We start from the raw sequence: 22637 nt of genomic DNA, 5'->3' as shown, positions 1-22637 counted from the left end.
CTTGAACTCTGACAGGCTTGGTGCTGTGACCACATCCTTGGGGAGCCTGTTCCAGTGACCGAACACCCTCTCAGTGAAGAACCTTTTCCTAATATCCCCTGACAGCCTCAGTTCATTTCCTCGTGTCCTATCACTGGTCATCAGAGAGAGATCATCAGCACCTCCCCATCCACTGCTTCCCTTGAGGAAGATGTCAACAGCAATGAGGTCACCCATCAACCTTCTCTTCTCCAAACAAAGTGAACCTCAGCCATTCATCCTAAGTCTTGCTCTCCAGGCCTTTCATCATTCTGGTTGCCCTTCTCTGCATAGCCTCTAATAGTTTCATAGACTCCTATAAGCACTGAAGTTGGAAAAGACCCTCAAGTCCTTGTATTGAGGCACCCAAAACTGCACACAGTACTTGAGCTGGGGCCACATCAGTGTGGGGCAGGGCAGGATAATCACCTCCCTAGAGCAGCTGTCTATGTTATGCTTTATAAACCCTTGGACACAGTTGGCCCTTTTGACTTCCAGAGCACATTGTTAACTTATGTTCAAATTACCATCAACCCAAAGCTGCACATCTCTTTCTGTGGGGCTGCTCTCCAGTCTCTTGTCTCCCAATTTGTACAAATAAGGATTATCCCATCCCAGGTGCAGAATCCAGCATTTCCTCTTGTAAAATTTGACATGGCTGGTGACTGCCCAACTTGGGTCTGTCCTGCTGCCTAGCTGCTCATTTTCATGAAATCTGCAAAAATCTTGAGCTAAAAGAGGCCTCTCATCTCTATACAGTTTACAGAAGGTTTGGTAGCCCTCTTGCGGGGTGAGGAAGTTGGTAGCCACAAGGGCATAAACTCTTTGGCTATCACGAGAAATGCAGCTTCTCAACTTCCAGCAGGGAAGTGGATTTTATTCTCCTGTATTTTGTGCTCCTTCTCCTTGGAGGACTGAAAACATGAGGAGTAGAAATATTCAATGCCTAACCATAAAAGAAACTACAGAAAATACAGAAGGCCAATGCATTGAAACTTGTTCAAGAAACGCTTTAAATAACAGAGTAAAGCCATCACAGCCCTTAAAACTGCTTTTTAAGCTTAGCAGCACTTGATTTTCAATCCAGGTTTTGTCCCATCAGCATTAGTTATCTACAATAAAAGACTTCTACTGCTCAGTGCACATTCTGACAGTTATTTTCCAACATGTCCCAAGCAGACAAAACCAAGAAGAGCCATTTCATTACAAAAAAGCTGAGAGAAAGGTGACTCGGTTCTCTATACTTAACTGTAAGAACTGCCTTTAAACAGAGAACCTGGAACATGAAAATTACTCACTGCAAATGGAAGAACGTACCTAAAACTATGCTACTCCTCTCAGCCAAGGCAGAACTTTGCAGGCAAGATTCCTCTATGTCAGGCAATGCGGATAGGATGTTTACTCCCAGCTCCAAGCAGCAGTTTATAATTAGCCCTGCCTGGAGTCTCATGAAATTAAATCCCACACAGTTGGTTTCAAACCCTGTTCCTCCTAAAAGTACCAACCTACTGATGCTGCTTTTCAGGTTTAGTTTCCCTGCAGAGCAACAGAAAACTAAAAGCTTTGCATAAATTTCTGTTTAGAAGAATGAAGCCCCTTCCTATCTAAAGTAAATACAACATGAACACAAATAACAACTGTAAATCAGCCAGAAAAACAATGATGTTTTACATCTGGGGAGTGTCTTGCCTTCTGCACATCTGGATATTTCACTAATGTATCTGATGGGAATAAAGTCAGCAAAGCCTCTGCGGCAACCAAGGAAGATTTATTTCTTTTTCAAAAAGATGCACAAGATTACCCTAATAACTACCACGTTTAGTTTTTGGACAGTGATCCAAAAGCTAAAGTTCCAAAGAAGAAGTTACTTCATTTTCACCAGTCTTAAAAATACAGTACAGAAAAATTAGGCAATTATGTGGCCTAATCTTTTCTGGTCTGACTGCTAGAAAACAGTTTTTCAACCGATCTGTGATGTATTTTAATATTTGAATTACTAACTTTACCCTTCATTCAAAAATGGCAATTTAGTAGTCTAAAAAACCTACAAGGTCTCGTGTTGACTCAAAACTATTTACTGAAGTAACTGTAGTCATGTAAAGAAGTTGTGTTTTGTTTTGTTTTTTTTTTAACAGAATATGGTAAAATAAGTCATTTACTGAGGAAGAAAAAGCCATACTTTGAAGCACAGCTTGGGGAATGTTGCTTGTTTAAAAGTTTCCCCTGCCTTAGGCAACTTTTGTTGACCCTTTTAAGTTGTAGAAAGTAGGAAAACACAATGGGGCTCTAAACATGAGCTACAAGCAGAGTTTTCTGGGGAGCATTTTATATAGGAATAAGAGGACAGAATAAATGTTCCAAATGAGCAGAAAGCACACAGAAGAACTGAATCAACCATGAAGGGAGAGAATTAACAAAATCACAACAATCCTGCCAAATGCTGACGAGTTCCTTATCCAGAAACAAGAAGGGGTAAAAGGGAGCCACACAATGGTTACAAAAGGTCTAAGAGCTCCTGTGAGTCTCTCTCGCCAAGCATGAAGATAAAAGCAAATATCTGCCATCTTAATCACAACCTGCCCAGACTTGTCTACCAGAGTCTGGCTGTTTTCTTACAGCTTGTAATTCTTCACGTCCATAACCCATGTCACCATTTTCCCTCCAACCAGTGTTTTGGATGCTTGGTGATTCCCTTTGAGTTTCAACTCTTGGTGGCAAATGGATATCAAACCTCAAATAGCAGAACAATAGGTCCCAGATCACCTCCTTAAGCTTGAAAGAGCTTTCAAAGCACTGTTCTAAATGCAGCTTGGAAAAAGCTGAAGTATTTTTGGTGCTTTGGGGAAAGTTGTTTCTTGCAGAGGTTATCTCCCCCAAATATTCAAAGTATTCTAAACCCAGCTGACACAGTCCCAGGCAACCTGCAGTGGCTGACCCTGCTGGAGTAGGTAATGGGACTGGAAGGTCTCTGGAGGTATCCTTCTGCCTCAGCATCCTGTGGTTCTGCATCTTGGGCCAATTCTAGTCACTGGACTAAATCCCTTAGGCTACAAAACTCACATAACTACAAATGAAATAAATCACTCTGTACCTCTGCAATTCTTTTTACACATGAGAACTGAAATACATTGCTCTATCTCATGAAGTTCAGAATGGGAAACCTATGCTGCTCTAACAAAAGCTGTTAGAAGAACATTTGGGTGACAGAAGCATGGAATTTGCATCAAGAAATGACAAGATTAAGTTCAGGGGGCAGGGGGACAGAAAGCAGGAAAAGCGGAAAAGGGTTTTGCAAAACGTAACAAAGGTGCTGAATCCAGATGGCAACAAATAGAAATATATTAAACAAATTTATTTGACTTTTGCTCATTTCTTCTTACCTGTAACTTCAGGAGCGCCTGACCACACTTCGACTGCAAATGTCATATACTATGCTTATTGCTATTTCACCTAAGTCCTTGGCCTTACCAAGCATAAATTCATTACTAAAATTAATAACTGTCTAAATAACATGTTTTCTAGAAAGCAAATACTAAGTTTCTTCTGGTGTAAATTGAAGGCAAAATACAACCGGCATACAGAAACCCAGTCACACACCCTTGATGATGGCTGCAGGTGTTTGATTAAGTGTTGCCTAAGCTTACACTACTTAAAGCCTGCTTGTTGGTCCTTGTACCTGCAAGTGCTAGGTATGCTGAAATTTTCAGCCTTCTTGGTTACTGGCCTTGAGTTCTCGGTACTTTTCCTCGTAGCAGCCCTAAACCACAGAGATATCACTGTGCATTAAACATGAAGTTACTTGATGTCAGCAACACCACCTCTGGGACCACTGCTTCTGCTGCTGCCTTCTTTTGCATCAACGAGGCACCTGCAGAAGCCAGCCCTGTCCTCCTGCCCCACTTCCCTGGTCTCAAGTGCTGGCACAATCACTGTTCCCATAGGGAGGCTAAAGGAGCCGGCACAATGGACCAAGACAGCTCTCCTCTCCACCATTACCTCTGCAGAAACCTGTGCCAGGGTTGGACCAGGAGCTCTAATGAAGTCTTAGGAAATCCTGCTCTCAAATTTCTGCAAGATCAAGCGGGCAGGCACTGTGCACCTACTTTTCATGCATTCACTTCTGAAATTCTGTCTTGGAGTAAGAAATATCAGCAGTTCATTTTTTATAAGCCTAAATCCTTTAAGTACATGCTGCTCACACTCTACTGCTTCAAAGTTTAAGCTGTTTGACAGACAGAACTTTTAAGTTCCCACAAAGCTGACAAGCCTTGCAGCTACTACTACTCAAGTGGCTTCAATTTCCATAACCAGGTGCATTCTTACCACAAGGCTCACATGTACTTGTTATGAAAGTTTCCTTCCCTGACTATTACATCAGTCTTCATAGTATGAAAGTGTATTAACTATGTTAATATGTATTAGTTCACATTACATATTGCCATGTAGCGAGGTAGGGGAATTTTACCAGAGACATTGGTATCGTTCATGCCTCGGTAGAAGAAACCAAAGGACAGCTTGTCCCTGTAAAAAAAAAGGACTTTATTTCTTGGAAGCTTAGAGTTGTCCATGAAGGATAGAAAGCTCTGGGGAAATCTTATAGCAGCCTCACAGTACTTAAAGAGGGCCTACAGGAAAGCTGGGGAGGCGTTCTTTACCAGCGAGTGCGCTGATAGGACAAGAGATAATGGTTTTAAGCTGAAAGAGGGGAGATTTAGAGTCGATGTTAGGAAGAAATTTTTTGCAGTGAGGGTGATGAGGCACAGGAACAGGCTGTCCAGAGAAGTCGTGTATACCCCATCCCTGGAAGTGTTCATGACCAGGCTGGATGAGGCTTTCACAACCTCAACCATGGCAGTGGGGGTTGGAACTGGATGATCTTTAAGGTCCCTTCTGAATCAAAACACTCTGTGATCCTATGATTCTATGCCAGCATCCTAGCCCCTCTAACACCTCTGAAACCCTCCCAGTGCTGGCTGGCATCATAAATAAGTAACTATAGCAAGACTGACTCCAAGGACATCTGGATCAATAGACAAGTGGCAAGAATGCTGCGCAAATATAGGTGCTTTGCAAAGGTTTACTATGATTAGTAATCAGTAGCGTGGGTGTTAGTGACTAGTCAAATCATGTTGTACATAAATGTTTGAAGGCTACAAGAACCCTGTGTAAAACCGCATTCAGGGTGCCCCAATTTGGCTGGGACACCTCGTGCGCATGAATAAATATTTACCATCATAATTCTACATTTTGCATCCTAACTTCTCTCCTCAGCCGGCAAGGGCAGCTGCAAATTTTTGTAACAATTTCTAAGGGTCAATGTCACTATGTCAGCACTCTTCCACAGTCAAGGAATCTCGTTACTTCTTGAGGATTTCTGTATTTCTATCTAGTAACATTTTCAGCCATTCTTGACATCAGTCAAAACAGTGGGCATATCATAAGCAGTCAAAACAACACTTTGAAAACTGACAGGCAGTATATACGTTGATGGCACCAAGATGGACACCAGAGGAGATGGTGCAGCTGAGAAGGGGTGTACTTCCAAGGCCCTTTGAATACTCAGTTTTCTCACCTTCATGAACAGATTCACGAATATGAAGCCTCACTGGGATAACAACCTAAACTGCAGGCAGCATCAAAAATAAAGTTAAATACACTGGGAAGACTACAATGGTGATTAATCAACAGATTTGTCTCAAATCTAAGAAAACTGTTTTATCCAAGCAGGTTGCAAACTCTTGGGTATTGTGTAATTTACTAAAATCATTGGTTCTCCTGGAAGTAACTACATATGACATCATGTAACCTAATGCTATTTTATTGCCAGAAATTTATCTATACTTCCATTCAGATAATAACATTCTCTTCGCTTTGCACTGAAAATGTCTATATGCATCTGTACAGTTCAGCACCCTGCCTGGCCTTCTGCAGAGAAAGAGAGAAGTATTTCCAGGGCAATCACATCTTCTGAAGCCATGACTTCAAAAGTCGTGCACTTTTTCTGCTCATCCCAATATTCAGTAAAACCCTTCAGACAGTGATAGAGTTTGTAGGATGATAAACTGGAGGCTTCCCTCCCACTAAAGGGTCAGAAATCACGAGCATTTTCTTTTGTCTGCATCCTTATTTGCTCACACTCTGCACCTTCTGGTAATCTTTTGGATTGGGTTAGGAAAGGAAGGAAGGGAAGAAGGGAGGGAAGGAAGGGAAGGAAGGGAAAAAGGAAGGGGAAAAGGAAGGGGAAAAGGAAGGGGAAAAGGAAGGGAGGAAGGAAGGGAGGAAGGAAGGGAAAAAGGAAGGGAGGAAGGAAGGGAGGAAGGAAGGGAGGAAGGGAGGAAGGAAGGAAGGAAGGAAGGAAGGAAGGAAGGAAGGAAGGAAGGAAGGAAGGAAGGAAGGAAGGAAGGAAGGAAGGAAGGAAGGAAGGAAGGAAGGAAGGAAGAATAGTTCCAGAGGGGACTCAGAGGAAAAAGTAAGTGCAGCAGTGAGACTTGGCTGCAGAAAGGTTAGGGAGGTCTGCACTAAATGAAAAATGATAAAATTTTAGCCCAGGAAGGAAGTATTAAGAAATCAAGGCAGCCAGTGAAGTATAACCTCCAAAATAATAATCCTCACTCTGATCAAAAATAATTAAAATTATAACTTTTGATGAACAACTAAATAGAACTTTGTGTTTTATTTAGTAGTTCCTTCTTCAAAATAAAACTTAGTTGAAATATATACTTGCAAAGTGCACAGAACTAAGTCAAGACTACTTGTATTTTTACAGCAGTACACTGAGATGATGGCTCATAGAAAGCAGGACTAGTTTATGTCTGGTGGTACTTGCAAGCTGACAGTTTCATTTTACAGCCTGTTTCTTTTACCTTCCTCATCAGTTCAAAACAAATTGAATACTAATAGCAAAATTAAAAAAAAACTAAAACACATTTGTCATAGTCAGAAACATTAACTGAATAGTAAAACTGACGTCATTTTTCTAGACTGTTTTTCATCGTGGCTTGTTCAGCAACTGCTATAAAGATTTTTCAGTCTTTTCAAGCTGCATACTTGAAAACAGCTAGTACAGCTAAAGGAAAGAAGAGGAAGTCTTCAGGTTTTACAATGAGGGTTTCCTGTGGGGAAGGCAGGGGTAGAGGAAATCAGACCCCATATGGTGGCTTGCAATGATTCGACTCATATTTTGATCCGTTGCTCTGAGATTGAATCAGTTCTGGCACCACTCAACTCATTTTATAACAAAACCTATTGCTCTGCTCAAACTTCAAATGTTGATATTTTTTCATTAGCACCAGTGACACTTTTCTTCCTGCAGGTATTTACTTTCAACAGATTACTCGAGACAAGAGTTGCATTAGGTGACAATTCAGTGAGCCAGGATTTCGCAGTTTGTGCTTTACTGCACGTTCCCAGCAGTGGTTTGGAAATGTGCAGACTAGCTTCTAGCCACAAAATATGTGATGTGACAGCAGTCTGCTTCCCTGGGCGATGGGGAAAACTGGAGGAGATGGCTCATTTTTTCTACTTCAACTAACTCTGTATCACGTATGCCAAAGTACTACCTAAAAATGTATTAATCTTAAGTATAGCCATGCACACAGAGATATTGCATGAACCCAGGTCAATGTGACTAGTTTTACCTGCCCAAACCAGGCAGATAAAGAAATTAAATAGATCATTTAGAATCCAAATAAATGATAGTCACAGATAAATAGGAAGAAATACAGAGAAATTGTCCAAGCAGCCAGGGATCAGGCTAGGAAAGCTAAAGCCCAGACAGAATTAAATCTGGCCAAAGATGACAAGGACAACCAGAAAAGCTTCTGTAATTATGTCAGTGACAAAAGGAAGACGAGTGAGAATGTGAGTCCTCTCTGGATGGAAATGGGAGACCTCGTTGCCCAGGATATGGAGGAGGCTGAGGTACTAAATAATTTTTTTGTCTCAGTCTTCATTGCTAAGGGCTCAAGTCACACCACCCAAGTTGCAGAAGGCAAAGGCAGGGGACATGGAAGAATTGCCCACTGTAGTAGAGTACCAGGTCCAAGACCATTTAAGGAGCCTGAAGGTGCACGAGGCCACAGGTCCTGAGGGAACTGGCAGATGAAGTTGCTAAGCCACTATTCATCATATTTGAGAAGTCATGGCAGTCTGGTGAAGTCTTTATTGACTGGAAAAGGGAAAACATAACTCCTACTCCACTCAGTGAATGAGGAATTGGCTGGATGGTTACACTCAAAGAGTTGCAGTCAGTGGCTCAACGTCCAAGTGAAGACCATAACAAGTGCTGTTCCTCAGGGGCTGCTATCTGGACCAGATTTGTTTAACATCTTTGTTGCAGACATGGACAGTGGGATTGAGGGCACCCTCAGGAAGTTTGCTGATGACAACTGACAGGCTGGAGGGAAGGGATGCCATCCAGAGGGACCTTGACAGGCTTGAGAAGCAGGACTGTGCAAAGCTCACTAAATTCAACAAGGCCAAGTGCAATGTCCTGCAACTGAGTCAAGGCAATCTCAAGCACAACTACAGGCAGAGTGGAGAATGGACTGAGAGCATCCAGGAAAAGAAGGACTTTGGAGTGCTTTGGAGTGCTTTGTTACTCAACAAACAAGGTAAATCTTCCCTTTTCTATTTTGTACAAAGGCTACATTCTTAGTCATTCCAACATGTTCAGGTGCTCAACAAGACATCTGGAACACGTTTGCAGTGAAATCTCAGCCATTTCGCCATTTCCAGTTCAAGAGCATCTTGTGAAAGCATTTGTTTTCCGCTATGTTTAAAGAAAAACTTTTATTGAGAATTCCTCATGTCCACCCTAAGAAATGGTTTCACCATCTTGTCTGTTTCTGCATCACCATCTAATGTAAACAGGATTTTATATTCCAGTGTTATCACCCACAGGTAGCTGTTACACATGCCAGAATTTAGCCTGCACTATAAATTTACCCATTTTGTAGAATTTTGTCCTTGGGGCAAGCAGGAATTGCAAGCTGAAGGGAGCTGTGCCTCGGTATCGGACTGGCAGTGGATGCAGTTAACAAAGATGCAATGGCAACACCCAAGGGAAAGGAGAATCACAGAATCACAGAATCACAGAATCACAAGGTTGGAAAGGACCCATTGGATCATCGAGTCCAACCATTCCTAACACTCCCTAAACCATGTCCCTAAGCACTTCATCCACCCGTTCCTTAAACACCTCCAGGGAAGGTGACTCGACCACCTCCCTGGGCAGCTGTGACAGTACTCAATGACTCTTACTGTGAAGAATTTTTTTCTGATATCCAACCTGAACCTCCCCTGACGGAGCTTCAGGCCATTCCCTCTTGTCCTGTCCTCTGTCACTTGGGAGAAGAGGCCAGCTCCCTCCTCTCCACAATCTCCTTTCAGGTAGTTGTAGAGAGTAATAAGGTCTCCCCTCAGCCTCCTCTTCTCCAGGCTAAACAACCCCAGCTCTCTCAGCTGCTCCTTGTAAGACTTGTTCTCCAGCCAGAAGAAGCAGTGGGCAGAGAAGAGAAAGAAGGAGAGAGGGAGAGAGTTAGAGGGATCTGGATGCAGAGCTGTCAGTTGCTACAGTCATAAGTTTCAGAATCCTGGTTCTTGCCTGGAGTTTTGGGAAAAAAAGGTCTGCATCTCTGCTGAGTTAGCACTGTAAAGAGCTGACATTTACAGAAGGCCAAAATAATAAAAGATGGAAGTTACCGCGTAAAGAGGATGGATGCTGTAAATCATATTTTAAACTTGCTGGCTAAGACAAGCAGGGACAGCTCTGCTGAAGAAGTTACGTCTGTGTAACCATTTAGAATGTTTGCGGAGGGAGAGAGCAGGGAACAGTTAGTGAATTAATTACTGAATCTGGGATTGAATTGTGAGATGCCTGGCATCAGGATGTACTGAGAAACACAGAGGCAGACATTTCTGGCATCAAAGCAGGAGAATAAAGGCAAGCATGGATAGCCGGAGATGAGGGAAAAAACAGGGAACTGAAAGATAAAGACAGAAACCTATAAAAAGACAGCCTCAGCCAAAAGGCTTCCCCAAACCCTTCCCCCAAACATTATCCTGAAATTCCTTGCTTCTAAATTTAACAAGGACTTGTGTGCCTCCAGAGCTGTCGTTTTGTCCAACAATAGCATCTGCTGTAATAAAAGCTGTATCCTGCCCGACATATTTGCTTCACTTATTTTTAATTCACCATGTCATGCTACTACTACTACTACTACTATCTTCAGTAGGCCTTTCCGTCTTCCACATGTTTGCTATTTTCCTCCAAATCACAGGGAAGAAACAAGTGGTGGTAAAATATAAGTCTAAACACTGTAACTCTAAGCATTTTATATCGGGAAAAGAATGAAGCATAGTAGTCTTGTGGCAGTAATAAAAACAGTAATATTACCAATACCACAAAGTATAACTACACTTGCAGAATTGGTTATCCTGGAAATACTAGCGTTTAACAAATTCTTTATTTTTCCTTTGAAATATTGGACTTTTTCACAAAGACAAAAGGTGCAAGCAGTATTTTCCATGTTTAAACAAAAAAGCATACAAAGATAATTTTATAGTTGAAATCTGTTTTTTACCAATTAAAATCTTACCAATGAAATCAGTAGGTGTTTAATAAAAAGAACTATTTCATGGAAAGATTAACTTCAATGCCGAGTCATAACATTCACCTGATGAAGGAGCAGCTGCTACCCTAGAAACAAAACTGTTTATTTTACCTAGATTAAAATCTCTTTGGTGAAAAGTGAATTAAGTTTTATGCCCATCAAGAAATAAACATCATTTCTCACGAAAAATTCTGAAGAAACAAGAGAGCAAAACAACGGAAGTTTACAGGACTCAAGCTATGAAGAAAGTGGAGTGGAATTAACATCTGCAGTTAATTAAGAATTGCCTCAGTCAAGAGGTTTTCCTTCTGTAAGTGCGGTTAGAGATATCATTTCTTAGATGTTTATAGTATGTGGACTGTTCACAGGTGACCGAAATCTGTATAAAGGAAACCAACTACATTTGTTACACAGCTGAAGATGCTGTGTGATAAGACCTGACTTAAAATGTATTTTTTTCTTTTAAAATGATCTTTTGCTTAAAACATATTAGAATGATTCCTGTATTTGACCTGTTAATTATGCAGTGTAAAGGAACTGTTCTATAATTAGAAAAACAGTTCTGTAATTTAGAAAACTATTGTAAACAGGCCTTATGCCATGAAGGACTAAGTTCTTGGAACTGTCACAGGAATCTGCTGCCTTATGACTTCTTGGAACTCTTTGTAGAAAATCTTGCAGATCCTATTCTCCTGAGCCCCCCCAGTCACAGCAAATATAGAAACTAAACCAGTTTAAAAGGAGTTTACAACGACTACCACTCCAGTAATTTTTTGTTTTCAACAGGTGAAAAACATGCTTTCCTGCAGCAAGCTGGGAAATCTTCCCCAGATTAGTACTGGCAGACATATTAAGAGAGCAAGACTTTTGTAAAACGAAAAGCAAACTAAAATTAGCTTTTATGATACCAAGCAACCCTCTAAACATAATTTTTTGCAGTTTTGGTCCCAGGTCTGCAGAAAAGTTGCTGTTGCTGCCACTAGGAGCTTTTGCAAGGTGGCACAGAGGCCACCTGCAGCAGCTGGTAAGATAAGAGCCATGCAAAGAGCAAGACACAAGCTGGAACGCTTTCTCTGTTTTGAGAATGACTTGCACGGTCTGAGTAGCAAGGGCTGCTAACACGGTGGGATGCCTGTTAACCAAAGAATGACTATATACCACACCGGAGGGAGCATGCCATAGGATTAACAGCAAGGCCAGGGATAATGCTAGCATTCTAGGGGTACTGTAAATCTTAGAGAAAAACGCCTGGAAAGAATGGGAATTCTGCATGCTCCTGTACTAGATGCTGGGAGTTACGGATGCTCCTGAACAGAAAAGGAGAGGGTACAATTGAGTTGAATGGAAGGCCCTTCAGAGATGCAGCATTGCCAGCTGAGGAGTTGTGAGCACGGGGCAGAGTTGGAGCTTGGTCCAACCCCTCCCTTCTCCTGCCCCAGCCTCCAGATCACACATTGTTCTGACAAGCCATCTGGCTCCTAATGACCAAATTTATTGGCCTGTCCGGGTAAGGCAGCCAGGCACCACTTAGACTCCACCTACATTGTGTCCTGACCAATACCAGTACTCAATGCACCTTATTGCCCTTGTGCTGCAGTGATGAATGAGCAGTTATTCACAACTGGGAAAGATACATGCCTACCTCTAGTGGAAGGGTGCCTCAGTTTTAACAGACAAGACTGGTAGCCCCTACTCCTACTGCCTCTGCTCTCCTTGGGCTTGACTTTCTTGACCCCTCTAGATGGACAGATGAGACAGGAAGGAACTGGGCTTTTTGTAAAAGCAGTGTCTTTTATACAGGAGGCAAACAGCTACTGGACTCTTACTGGCACCCAGACTCAGTTGTTCTTCCTTTAGCAACCCAAATAATTTACTGAACTGATTAAGGGCCTGCTGGTAAGATTTAAAAAGTAATTAGTAACTGACTCCCTTAAATAAACAAGGGGATTAAAAAAAATACCTTATAACAGATCCTGTTTGGCCTCTCCAAGAACATACTGAAGAATGGCAGTTAAGAACAGGTGTCAGAGCTTTGAACATGTACCTGTTGCATTAGCCACTGTCTAGGTTTACTGCAGCTCTTGCGTGAGCCAGAAGCCAAAACATACACATGGCATGTTAAAACTAAAAGTGCAAATGCTTTCTTTCCAACCCCTTTTGCCACAGAAGCAAGATCCTAAGTGCCTTCACCTGGAATGGTGTGCCATACGTCTGGAACTGGCTGTTGGATGGGGTGCAAACACAGCTCTACCATCTGCCCTGGCATCATCCACGAAATGTTAAAGCAACTTATCTCTAGAGAATTCTTCCACTGCCTTGATGATGTACTGATTAGAGGAAATCTCAAAGTAATACTAAGTAATGGGCAACAGGCAATTTTTCTCTTTCCCAATGTGAACTGATTAGTCCATGGCCAGCAAATCAACAACATGAAGAAGACTGAACTCCTCTAGCTATAAGATGCCACAGCATACGAGTTACATGCTGAAAATAACCAACTGAGTTTGTTCAGTGATGGATCCCTTGAAATCACAGCAGGAAAAAGGGCTCCAAGCACCTTGGAGCTCCTGCACAAGGGAGGCTCCCACCTGCAAAGGGATAAGAGGCTGCCATCAGTTTGCAGAAGGAACAGCCTTCAGAATTGACTTGGAACATGCTCAGGAGCATCAGTGTACACAGACTTCTGATTAATCATTAATACAGGTACAGAAATGGCTCAAAGACTGAAATAGCGATAACTGGCAGCAGTGAGGAAAACCACTTCCAGCAGCAGAAGAATGGGAAGTAATACCACAGCTACTCAGAGAAACATCTTCTTTAACACACAGTGTTAATGCACATATCTGAAATTTAAAGGCAATTTGAGAAACATAATAACCAGGCTGACAAGTTAGCTCAACTTGCCAGCATAGATTTAGGGTGTGAGGAAAAAGTATTACGTCCAGTTCTGGAATATTCAACCTAAGAAGGATATGGAGCTGCTGCAATGCCTCCAGAGAAGGGCCACAAAGATGATCAGAGGGCTGGAGCACCTCCCATAGAAGGACAGGCTGAGAGAGTTGAGGCTCTTCAGCCTGGAGAAGAGGAGGCTCCGAGGAGACTTTATAGCATCCTTCAAGTATCTGAAGGGGGTCTACAAGAAAGCTGGGGAGGGACATTTTACAAAGGCATGTAGTGATAGGATGAGGGGGAATGGCTTTAAATCGGAAGGGGAAAGATTTAGATTATGCTCTAGGAAGAAATTCTTCACAATGAGGGTGGTGAGACACTGAAACAGGTTGTCCAGGGAAGTTGTGGATGCCCCCTCCCTGGAAGTGTTCAAGGCCAGGCCTGGTCCAGTCCGAGCTTTCCCTGCCACTGCCAGGGGGGATGGAACTGGATGATCTTTAAGGTCCTCTCTTCCAACCCAAACCATTTTGATTCTATGATTTTTAGCCAGGTGGGTTCATAAAACTGCTTCTCATGTACTGAAGCAAAGGATGCAGCTTAGACTTATCCCAGGAAGCCACAGTGCAAGCAACTAGGCCACATGAGATCTGTGGAATAATATGACACACATGGGAAGTCTGAATGATGAACCAGTAAGTGTGATGGAAGAAATGGAAGTTTGGAGAAGCCTGGCAAGTAGATCAGCCACCTTCTCTCCAGCAACACTGGCAGGTGATGTGGCTAAGCTAGCTATGGGTTGCTAGGAGGTTTTCTGCTTGGAAAGAAAATGTAAGCAGCACCTTACTTAGATGGAACAAACAAACTTATTTGTTGGCATGATGGAATGCAGCCTTGGCTAGGCTCTGATAGGTAACAGTCACTTCAAAACCACAGCTGTCCAAGAATGAGGGGAAGACACTGGTGTAGAGAGGGTGTATCATATTTCCTCTAATCCCCAGGCATCTGGAAAGGTAGGTGCAGTGGCTTACTTGAAGCTGTGCTCTAGGGAAAGGGAATCACACCTCTACAAAGCTGGGAAGGAGCTAGTTAACATAACAGTAGGAATCCAACACAGCAGCCCTGCAAAAAAATATATAGCTCAAGTTCAGCTGGGTGACAAAGTACCAGTCAGCCCTGAAGGCACAGAATGGAAACAGAAGTCTTTGTCTATTCTCCTGTAGCAACTGAAATCCCTAGAGGAAGGTAGTTCTCATCAATCAAGGACCAGGAATTACCTACCAGGTAGCCTTTGGAAAGGCGATAATGAAGTTAAATATGTGCTGTTACATGAGATAAATCATTTTATTTTACTTCTTTAGCTATGCTATGTGTTTTGGAGACACAAGACATTGTCTTCGCAGACAAAATGTATAACCAAACAGTTCCTAGGTAAGTGCTGCTCAAGAATGTATGGGATGTGACCTGCACAGGGCTTCAGCAGCAGAGGGCTGCAGGGTTTCCTGTCTGGGAAGAGGCCACAAACTGCCCCATGCTGCTTGGCACTGACATTGATGATGCCTACAAAACTTTTTAACTGGTCACAGCATTCCTGCTTGCACACATGTAAAAAAGACCATCAGCCAGTAAGGACACATGAGGAAATAGCCTGAGGACGCACAGATGGAGAGATTTCAAAGGGGACAAGTGGCTGGAGATACGCTCTAGGCAGGAGAGGTTCCATGAAAACAGGGCATGTCCCTGAGGGAATGCAGTTATTAGCCATCCACATCAAGGAAAGGACAACCCTGAGGGTCTGCAGCTGTAGGTCACTCACACCAGGGCACGGACAGCCCTGAGGGACCATAAGCAACCCTCACTGGGGGATGGACACTGAGAAGCAGAGAAAAGCAGAAGAATATCAGCAGGAAACAAGGAGGAGCAGTAGGAAGAAACCTACTGTAGGTGTACAAACTTCCTGCTCTATCCACCTTCACCTCACCAAAGAAACAGGGGATGGGCTGAGTGTAACCTGCAGCAAAAAAACAGAGAAGCCGAGATGGGGTGAGTAGGGGTGTTTGGCTTAAGTTGAAAGCAGGGAAGTGGAAGAAACTTAGGGGTTTGATTTTCTTTCTCTCAGTTCCTAAATCCATGGTTAGAATGGGTTTCTGTGTCAATTCACAGTAAGCTAATTTAAGTAAAAGTTTCCTGAGTTGAGACTGGTTTGCTCGTAGCATTCTCTCAAAACACTTTTACAAGACTGCAAAGAGTAGGTGCTTGTGCTGGAATATGAAAAAGCAGTTTGGCTAGAAGAAAGAGGCTAGCCCCTGGCCAGATGATCTTAAGTGATGAAGATTACTACTACTACTACTATCGCATTTCACTAACACAGATGTCACCTGATGCAATATAAGTTGATTGGAGTGAGTGGTCCAAGACAGCAAGAGTTAAAGCAGAGCCCTTTCTCGAGTATGGGCTACCCCATCACATGCACCAGAGTAACCTCAGGAAAATATTGAAATTGGTATTGGCTGGACGGCAATAGGCTGAGTCACACTCAGCTCTTGCCAAGTTAAATCACTGTAACTACAGAAAGCTTAAGAACTGTTGCAGTGATGTCATTTTGATGGAGCAGTGCAGTGGCCATTTTATATAAATAACAACACGTTAAAAAAAAACTCATTCCCATTTCAAACTAACAGAAAGTTGAAGAAAGATGTGCTGCGCTTCTCAAGTTCATGCTGCCGTGTATGCACACTAGCACTGCTACTAAAATTGTTCAACTGAAAGAAAGATTTGTGGTTGGAGTTTTTTTTCAATCAGATTTAAAAGACAAACAACTCAAGAGCACACAAAGCAGAGATCAGTCTCCAGGAGTCCCTGAGACACCTTCCTGTCCCAGCTGAAAGCTCTGTCTGCTACATTACAGACAGATTAATTTCACCAACTAGTCCTTTTTTCCCCCAACAGCAACTTGCCTCAACAAGAAGTCGAGGGCTGAATTGTTTCCTTCCCTTTGCTCACAGCCCTGTAATTAACCAGTCTTACGAACAAGGGATCCCCACTTGTAATTTTACTTTAGGCTACTGATCTTACAACACAGATACCTCAGCTTTCAGTGTGTAGTTAGCTCACTTCCTCATGCTCACTACCACAACTGTTACTTCTTCCAATCAACAAGCTCTACTCAATTCCTGCAAAGGATACTTAAAGCATATATTCCTGAGTCCAGACTTGAGATCCGCATTAAGCAGACAGTTTTTTATGCCTTGATCTTTCTGCAGTAGATAAGGGAATCCTTTGAGCCTTGTGTCTGTGTGCAGCAGTTTTCTGCTACTCATAATGTATGGATATTTGTGTTCAATTCTCCTTCTGTTGTGCTCTTCATATAAATTGTACTGAAGATCTGCTGCCTAACACTTTTTTATGTTGTATTTTGAAAACCAGATGCCTTATATTAGACACTGGGTGGTGGTTTTCCAGATGTCAGACGGCTGAGTTGGTCTCATACCTCACAGCTAGCCAAAGCCTCCTGCCCTCTCCTCATTTCCACTCTCCGACGCTCAGCCCTGCCACTCCCTCATGCTGGCTCGGACACCCATCAAACACTCCACAATGCAAACTCAATGCACCAGATTAGTCATTTGCTCATTTGCTGCTTTTATCAAGCTGAATCATCTCTGTACAGGCCCCGATGGGCGTCAGACCAAACACAGGAGGAGAGAAGTGGAAAAAACCCACTCCTCAGCAGGGGAAAGATGTCAGACTGCCTATATAACCTGACAACATAGAAACTCACATTCGACTTTCCTCTGATTCCAGCTCCAATGATAACTAAATGTCAGCACTGCCTGACCTGCAGAGCTCATACTTGGTGAGTGAGTCAACACTTGAATACCAGTTTTGAGGTTAAAACTGCAAACTCTTTTTCTAAGCAATCTCAAATAACAAAGTTCACCCTTGGTTAATAATATATTCAGAACCTCATGATATGTTGAATGTTGTTTTAACAATAACAGCTTTCACGTGCCTAATGTGTATTATTCCATAAGAAGTTCTCAGTTCCAAGGCACAGGCTTGTCTGCTTAAATCCTGGAAGCAAGCAGTCCCAGGAAACCAGTTACCTCTGAACTGTCACACAACAGCTGAACTGCTTATGAGGTAAGATTCTTAAGTTTCTACAGGAGTTCTGCAAATTCAGACCACAGGCAGCCTACCAACAGTGAAATTAAGATTTCCAAAAGGATGTAATTCAGGTTTTGCATTTATTTAAGATTGCTCCACCACAAATCTGAAATTCCTGTGGAGGGCCCCACCCTCCCCAGGCTGACATTCTCAACAGTTCTTGAATTCTTCCCCATTTTGTTAGGGAAAAAACTAATTATAACCTATCTATTTCGTTCGTACTATTGGCATTAACCAACATCCAGATAAATCAACTAGCTATTTAAAAATGTAGCACCATTTTCCTCAGAATTCGAAACAAAAACCCCTGAAGGCAGGTTTTGTGTGCCTTCCCTCTGGTGGAGCACAAACCCGATATACCCTCTTCACCTCCAGATTTCTTGGCAGCGAGTTCAGAAAGACTGTTCCTGAGCAACTCCAAATATTTCCACATCTTAAGAGCACCACACCAAAGATCTTGCTCCTCTACTTCTGCAAGCAGTCCTGACTGTCACGGACAGCAAGTTTTTTACATAAGTAGTAAGATGATACCTCAACGTTAGCAGCCTGAATCATCTAATTAGTTTTAAAGGCTGTTACTGTAAAATCGTACTACTTTTCCAAGAGCTCAGCTTTGCTAACCTAGTAGTTAAAACAACAAGGCCATAGCAGAAGAGCTGGATTCAAACAGGCTTGAAGCCAAACTGCTTATCTGACATCCCGTTATCTACAGCTGTCCGTCAAACATTTTTTTTCCTTCTCTCTTACAGTGAAGAGACAGCTTCAGGTTTTGAAGTGTTACTTTTACAAAGCATCTGAAAGAAAACACGTAGGCACAGCACCAAGTACGATTACTAGTGTGGCAATAAAAAGTTTCTTAGAAAAAAAGTCATACAAATTGGAACACGCAGTGCGAACTACAAATTGGAATATGCAGTGCAAACTGTCATTTCCTATTTAGAAGTCTTCCTTGTGGAAAAACGTTTGGTATTGGGCACTTGGCTACTTTTCTAACTGCCCAAACTGTTTCCTTATCCCAAATAATGTTTTTATAGGTACACATTGTTTTGATTAGGCTTCCAAGAAAATTGTCCCTGACACAGACCGAAGCCCTGAGAAGCTTCTCAGAAAACACACTGATGTGTTTCACCCTGCAGGTTTGCCATAATAATATTGCTTTAAAACCAAAGGCTCTTGCGTGACGGCAAACTTTCTGCTGAGTAACTTATCCGTTACCCTGGAATTGTCATAACTCCGCTTTCTTCCCTAAAATGGAAGCCGAGCTCCAGCAGAGCTCCCCGCGGCACCGAACCCCCCTCCAAGCCTTCTCCAATGACCGCCCCGCACCCAAAGGCTCCGATGGGGCGAGTCCCGCGGTATTCACCGCAGAGATTAAAAAACAAGACAAGGCGGGCAGAAAGCTCCGGAGTATCTCCCCGGTTAAAGTGAAATAAAACACAAATAAAACAAAGCAAAACAACTCCAAAAAAAAAAAAAAAAAAAAAAAGAAAAAATAAAGAAAAAGAAAAGAAAAGAAGAGGGTCTGTAGGGAGAGAGCGCCCCGGACAGACACGGGGGATGCGCCCAGCTCCCTTCCCGCACCCCTCCCCGCATCCATGAGCTCGCCCCCTTCCCCGGGGGGCAGCGGGGTACCCCACCGCCTCCTCCTCCTCACCTGCGACAGAGACCACGAAGGCGAAGAGCACCGCCAAGGACAGGAGCCTCCAGCCCCGCATGTCTGCCCGCCCCGCACTGGCCGCCCGCATCCCCGGCTCTGGGTGCGCGGCGGGGAACACGCCCAGCCAGCCGCGGCGCCGGGGCGGGGAGGGGAAGCTGGGGGAGGGCGTCCCGGCCTACCGAGCCTGATCCTCCCGGGACGCAGCCACCCGCACGGGTGAATTCCCGTCCCCCCGCGGGATGGAGGGGTCGCCTTGAAGCCAGGAGCAGGCTTTCCCGCATGGGCTTGTAGAGCAGGAATTCGGGGAGTTAGGGATGCTGCTGCTCAGCCCTGCCAACTCCTGTGCCTGCGGAAAAAAAGGGGGCACCAGAACAACCAGCCCCAAAAGTACCCGTTTTCTGGAAGGAATGAGGTCCAGGGCTTAAACACAGGGCACAGGTTTCAATAGCAGAGACGCACGGTCTTGCACTGCTGCCCTCTTTTCTCTCTGGCTCTCTCTTTTCCTGCTTTTCCTCGGGATAAACTGCCCAACACCAAACATGTCAGGACACTTAATAATCTCAGAATGATCTTTAAGGTCCCTTCCCACCCAAACTATTCTATGATTCTCTGAATCTCCATGGAATCATAGGATAGTTTGGGTGGGAAGGGACCTATTCCATCATTCTATGAATCTCCATGGAATCATAGGATAGTTTGGGTGGGAAGGGACCTATTCTATGATTCTTTGAATCTCCATAAAATCATAGGATAGTTTGGGTTGGAAGAGGCCTATTCTATGAATTTCCATAGAGTCATAGAATGGTTTGGGTTGGAAGAGACCTTAAGATCTAATTCCAACTCCCTGGCATGCGCAGGGACACCTCCCACCGGATGAGGTTGCTCAATACCTCATCCAGCTCAGCCTTTAACACCTCCAGGGATGGGGCATCCACTACTTTCTGTGGGCAACCTGTGCCAGTGCCTCAACACAACTCACAACAGAAAAAAAAATTCCTTCTATCTAAATCCCCCCTCTTTCAGTTTAAAACCATTACCCCTCATCTTATCCCTGCACTCCCTCATAGAGAGCCCTTCCCCACCCTTCTTTCCCTTGGGAAAAGTTGCCCAACAGTAAACATGCCAGGACACCTAATAATCTCGCCCATCACGAGCTTCCTTTTTCTCTGGTCAGACAGACTATTGGTAAAATTGTTTTGAGTCCTCTTATTTACAAACTATGCCATACCAGGTACGGCAGGTACGGCACTGATTTTTCTTAATTAATTTTGCTAGTGCAGGGAGGTGGATGCTAAAGATTTTGTCTTCTTATCACACTTTTTGTAATGGCCGTTTCATGTCCTATATAGGGCACTTTGAGTTGAGAGCCAGTCAGTCTTCCGTGTGCTGTGGTAGCAGCCTGAAGCTCTGCTGCTACGGATCAGGGTGGGAACCGTGTCAACGCCATTGTTCTGAGCTCTGCTCAAGGGCATGTATGACAAAACCTCCTCTCTCGAATAATAGTTTTCTGTTTGTTAACTATGCACCAATACTTGAACTGGATAATGGGAGTTCAGCCATGCACAGCGTCTGATTTAGAAGGTAACTGGAGAGGTGCAGCTGACGTGGATTCACTGGTTGTAGGCTTAAACCTTCCTCAGAAAGGTCTATGCCTCTTCTCTAGCATTCGTAGGACTCTGCTGGCTGGAAAAGTGGAAAGTCACAGAGTTGGCAAATCACTGTCGCTAGTGATTTTTTCCTGCCTGACAGTGCCTACTTAAGAAATTTTTACACTTATATGGAGGCAATAAAGAGTTTAACTGTAGCAATAAAAATACTTAAAATTATGCTGCGTTTTAAATTTAGGATAAGCTTTTCTTTGAAATATCTGAGTTTTGCAGGAGCAGTACTGGAGAGTCCATTGAGGACTTTAGGCAAGGGTGCTGAATAGCAAGAGGTGGTTTCTCCAGTGGTTAATATTTATGTAGTCAATATTACACCATTGTTAGCAGCTTCCTTTTTTTTTTTTTTTTTTTGTTGGATCCTGAGCCTAGGAGGTAAGATTGAATATATGCACACACATTGTGTAATCCAGCAGTATGGATCTAGTCGTCAATGCTATGTGCACATACACAGGAAATTGTTAATGCTGCTTAAAGGATGTCCTTTAACAGAGTGTTTGTTTATAGCTGTTGTTAAGCATCGTTGAAGTGGTTGCTCTCTTGACAAAAAGAACAAGAATCTCTACTCCTCAGAGTACTGTGCACTTCTCTATTTAGTCACCTTTAGTCACCAACCCCCTTTTTTTTTAGGATTGCAGAACTAACAGAAAGTCGAGTTATCTCACAGGAATTAACATGTCAGATCAGAGCCCTGTAGTTTCCTGTTTCCAAATCTAGTCTTTGTCAAAGTTACCATCTTCAGATGGGGTAAAATGTAACCTCCTGTTAGAACAGACATGAGAATTGTGCTTTTCAGTAGAATTAGTGGTTTCCATTTGGTTTGATCCTTAAGGCAGGTTATGGTTTTCTGGCACCAGACACTTTACGGCTGATAGATTTTCCAGATTTATGAATATCAGGTAGTTTTCCTTTTCAGTTTTATTAATCTTTTAATCTGAAGATTTCACTGGCATCTTGTGAAAATGAGTTTCATTGTTTGTGGTTAACAGCTCTTCTGTGTGTGGAACTAAGATTAGAATAAACCCAGGCTTTGTCATTTCAAATGTAAAGCCAACTTATCTGTGAAAATTAAAATAATTTAGTGCAAGGGCTGGTTGGTTGTTTGTGTGCGTAATGTGAGACCCATTTCTTCTGATAGCACCTATCTTTTGCCCATTCAACCTACAATGGTTGCCCTAGCAGGTCTTTTACTCTACCCGTCACTTGCCCATAGCCTCAACTAGGAAGCCTTTGCAAACAGTTCAGGCATTTTCCTGATCTGAAGATGCTTTGAAAGCATGGGTTACCTGGAGACTTATTTCTAAAGACAGGATCTTTAAAAGACATGCAGTACATACGGTTGGTCCTGTGGCAGGTACACCTGAGCTGTGGTGCAGGGGATATGGGACTCGGGTTACAGACTCCATCCTGATGCTGCCTCTGAGGCCGCTCCAGCCAGTAAGTACCACCATGACCATATATGACCACCAGCCCCAGTCTGATTTGGATATAAATGGAGCCCCCACTGGAGGTCATTTTGAGTCCTTCTGAAGCAGCGTGCCTGGGATGTGAGGTCCTCCCCGTGGTAGGGATGCCTGTCGTGGCCGACTGTCCTCACTTCAGCTGGTGAGTGTATGTGATGTAAAATCTTTCCCCTGC

At 43.2% G+C, this 22637-nt stretch overlaps 1 protein-coding gene across 2 annotated transcripts in view; it reads right to left on the bottom strand.

Moving 5' to 3' along the window:
• The window catches only part of CD99 (CD99 molecule (Xg blood group)), a 34983-nt gene extending 15490 nt beyond the window's left edge, over window positions 1-19493 (bottom strand). Inside the window, exon 1 of one of the 2 annotated variants that reach the window (XM_054084964.1) lies at window positions 19336-19493. In XM_054084964.1, coding sequence (XP_053940939.1) covers window positions 19336-19426 — 91 coding nt within the window. In that variant the 5' untranslated portion in view covers window positions 19427-19493. The remainder of the gene's footprint in view (window positions 1-19335) is intronic. The other variant, XM_054084972.1, reaches the window with a different exon arrangement.
• Between the last annotated feature and the right edge of the window lie 3144 nt (window positions 19494-22637).

The sequence above is a fragment of the Cuculus canorus genome, chromosome 1, assembly GCF_017976375.1.
Source record: "Cuculus canorus isolate bCucCan1 chromosome 1, bCucCan1.pri, whole genome shotgun sequence".
NCBI classification, from domain to species: domain Eukaryota; kingdom Metazoa; phylum Chordata; class Aves; order Cuculiformes; family Cuculidae; genus Cuculus; species Cuculus canorus.
This window is presented reverse-complemented; position numbering and strand designations above follow the sequence as displayed.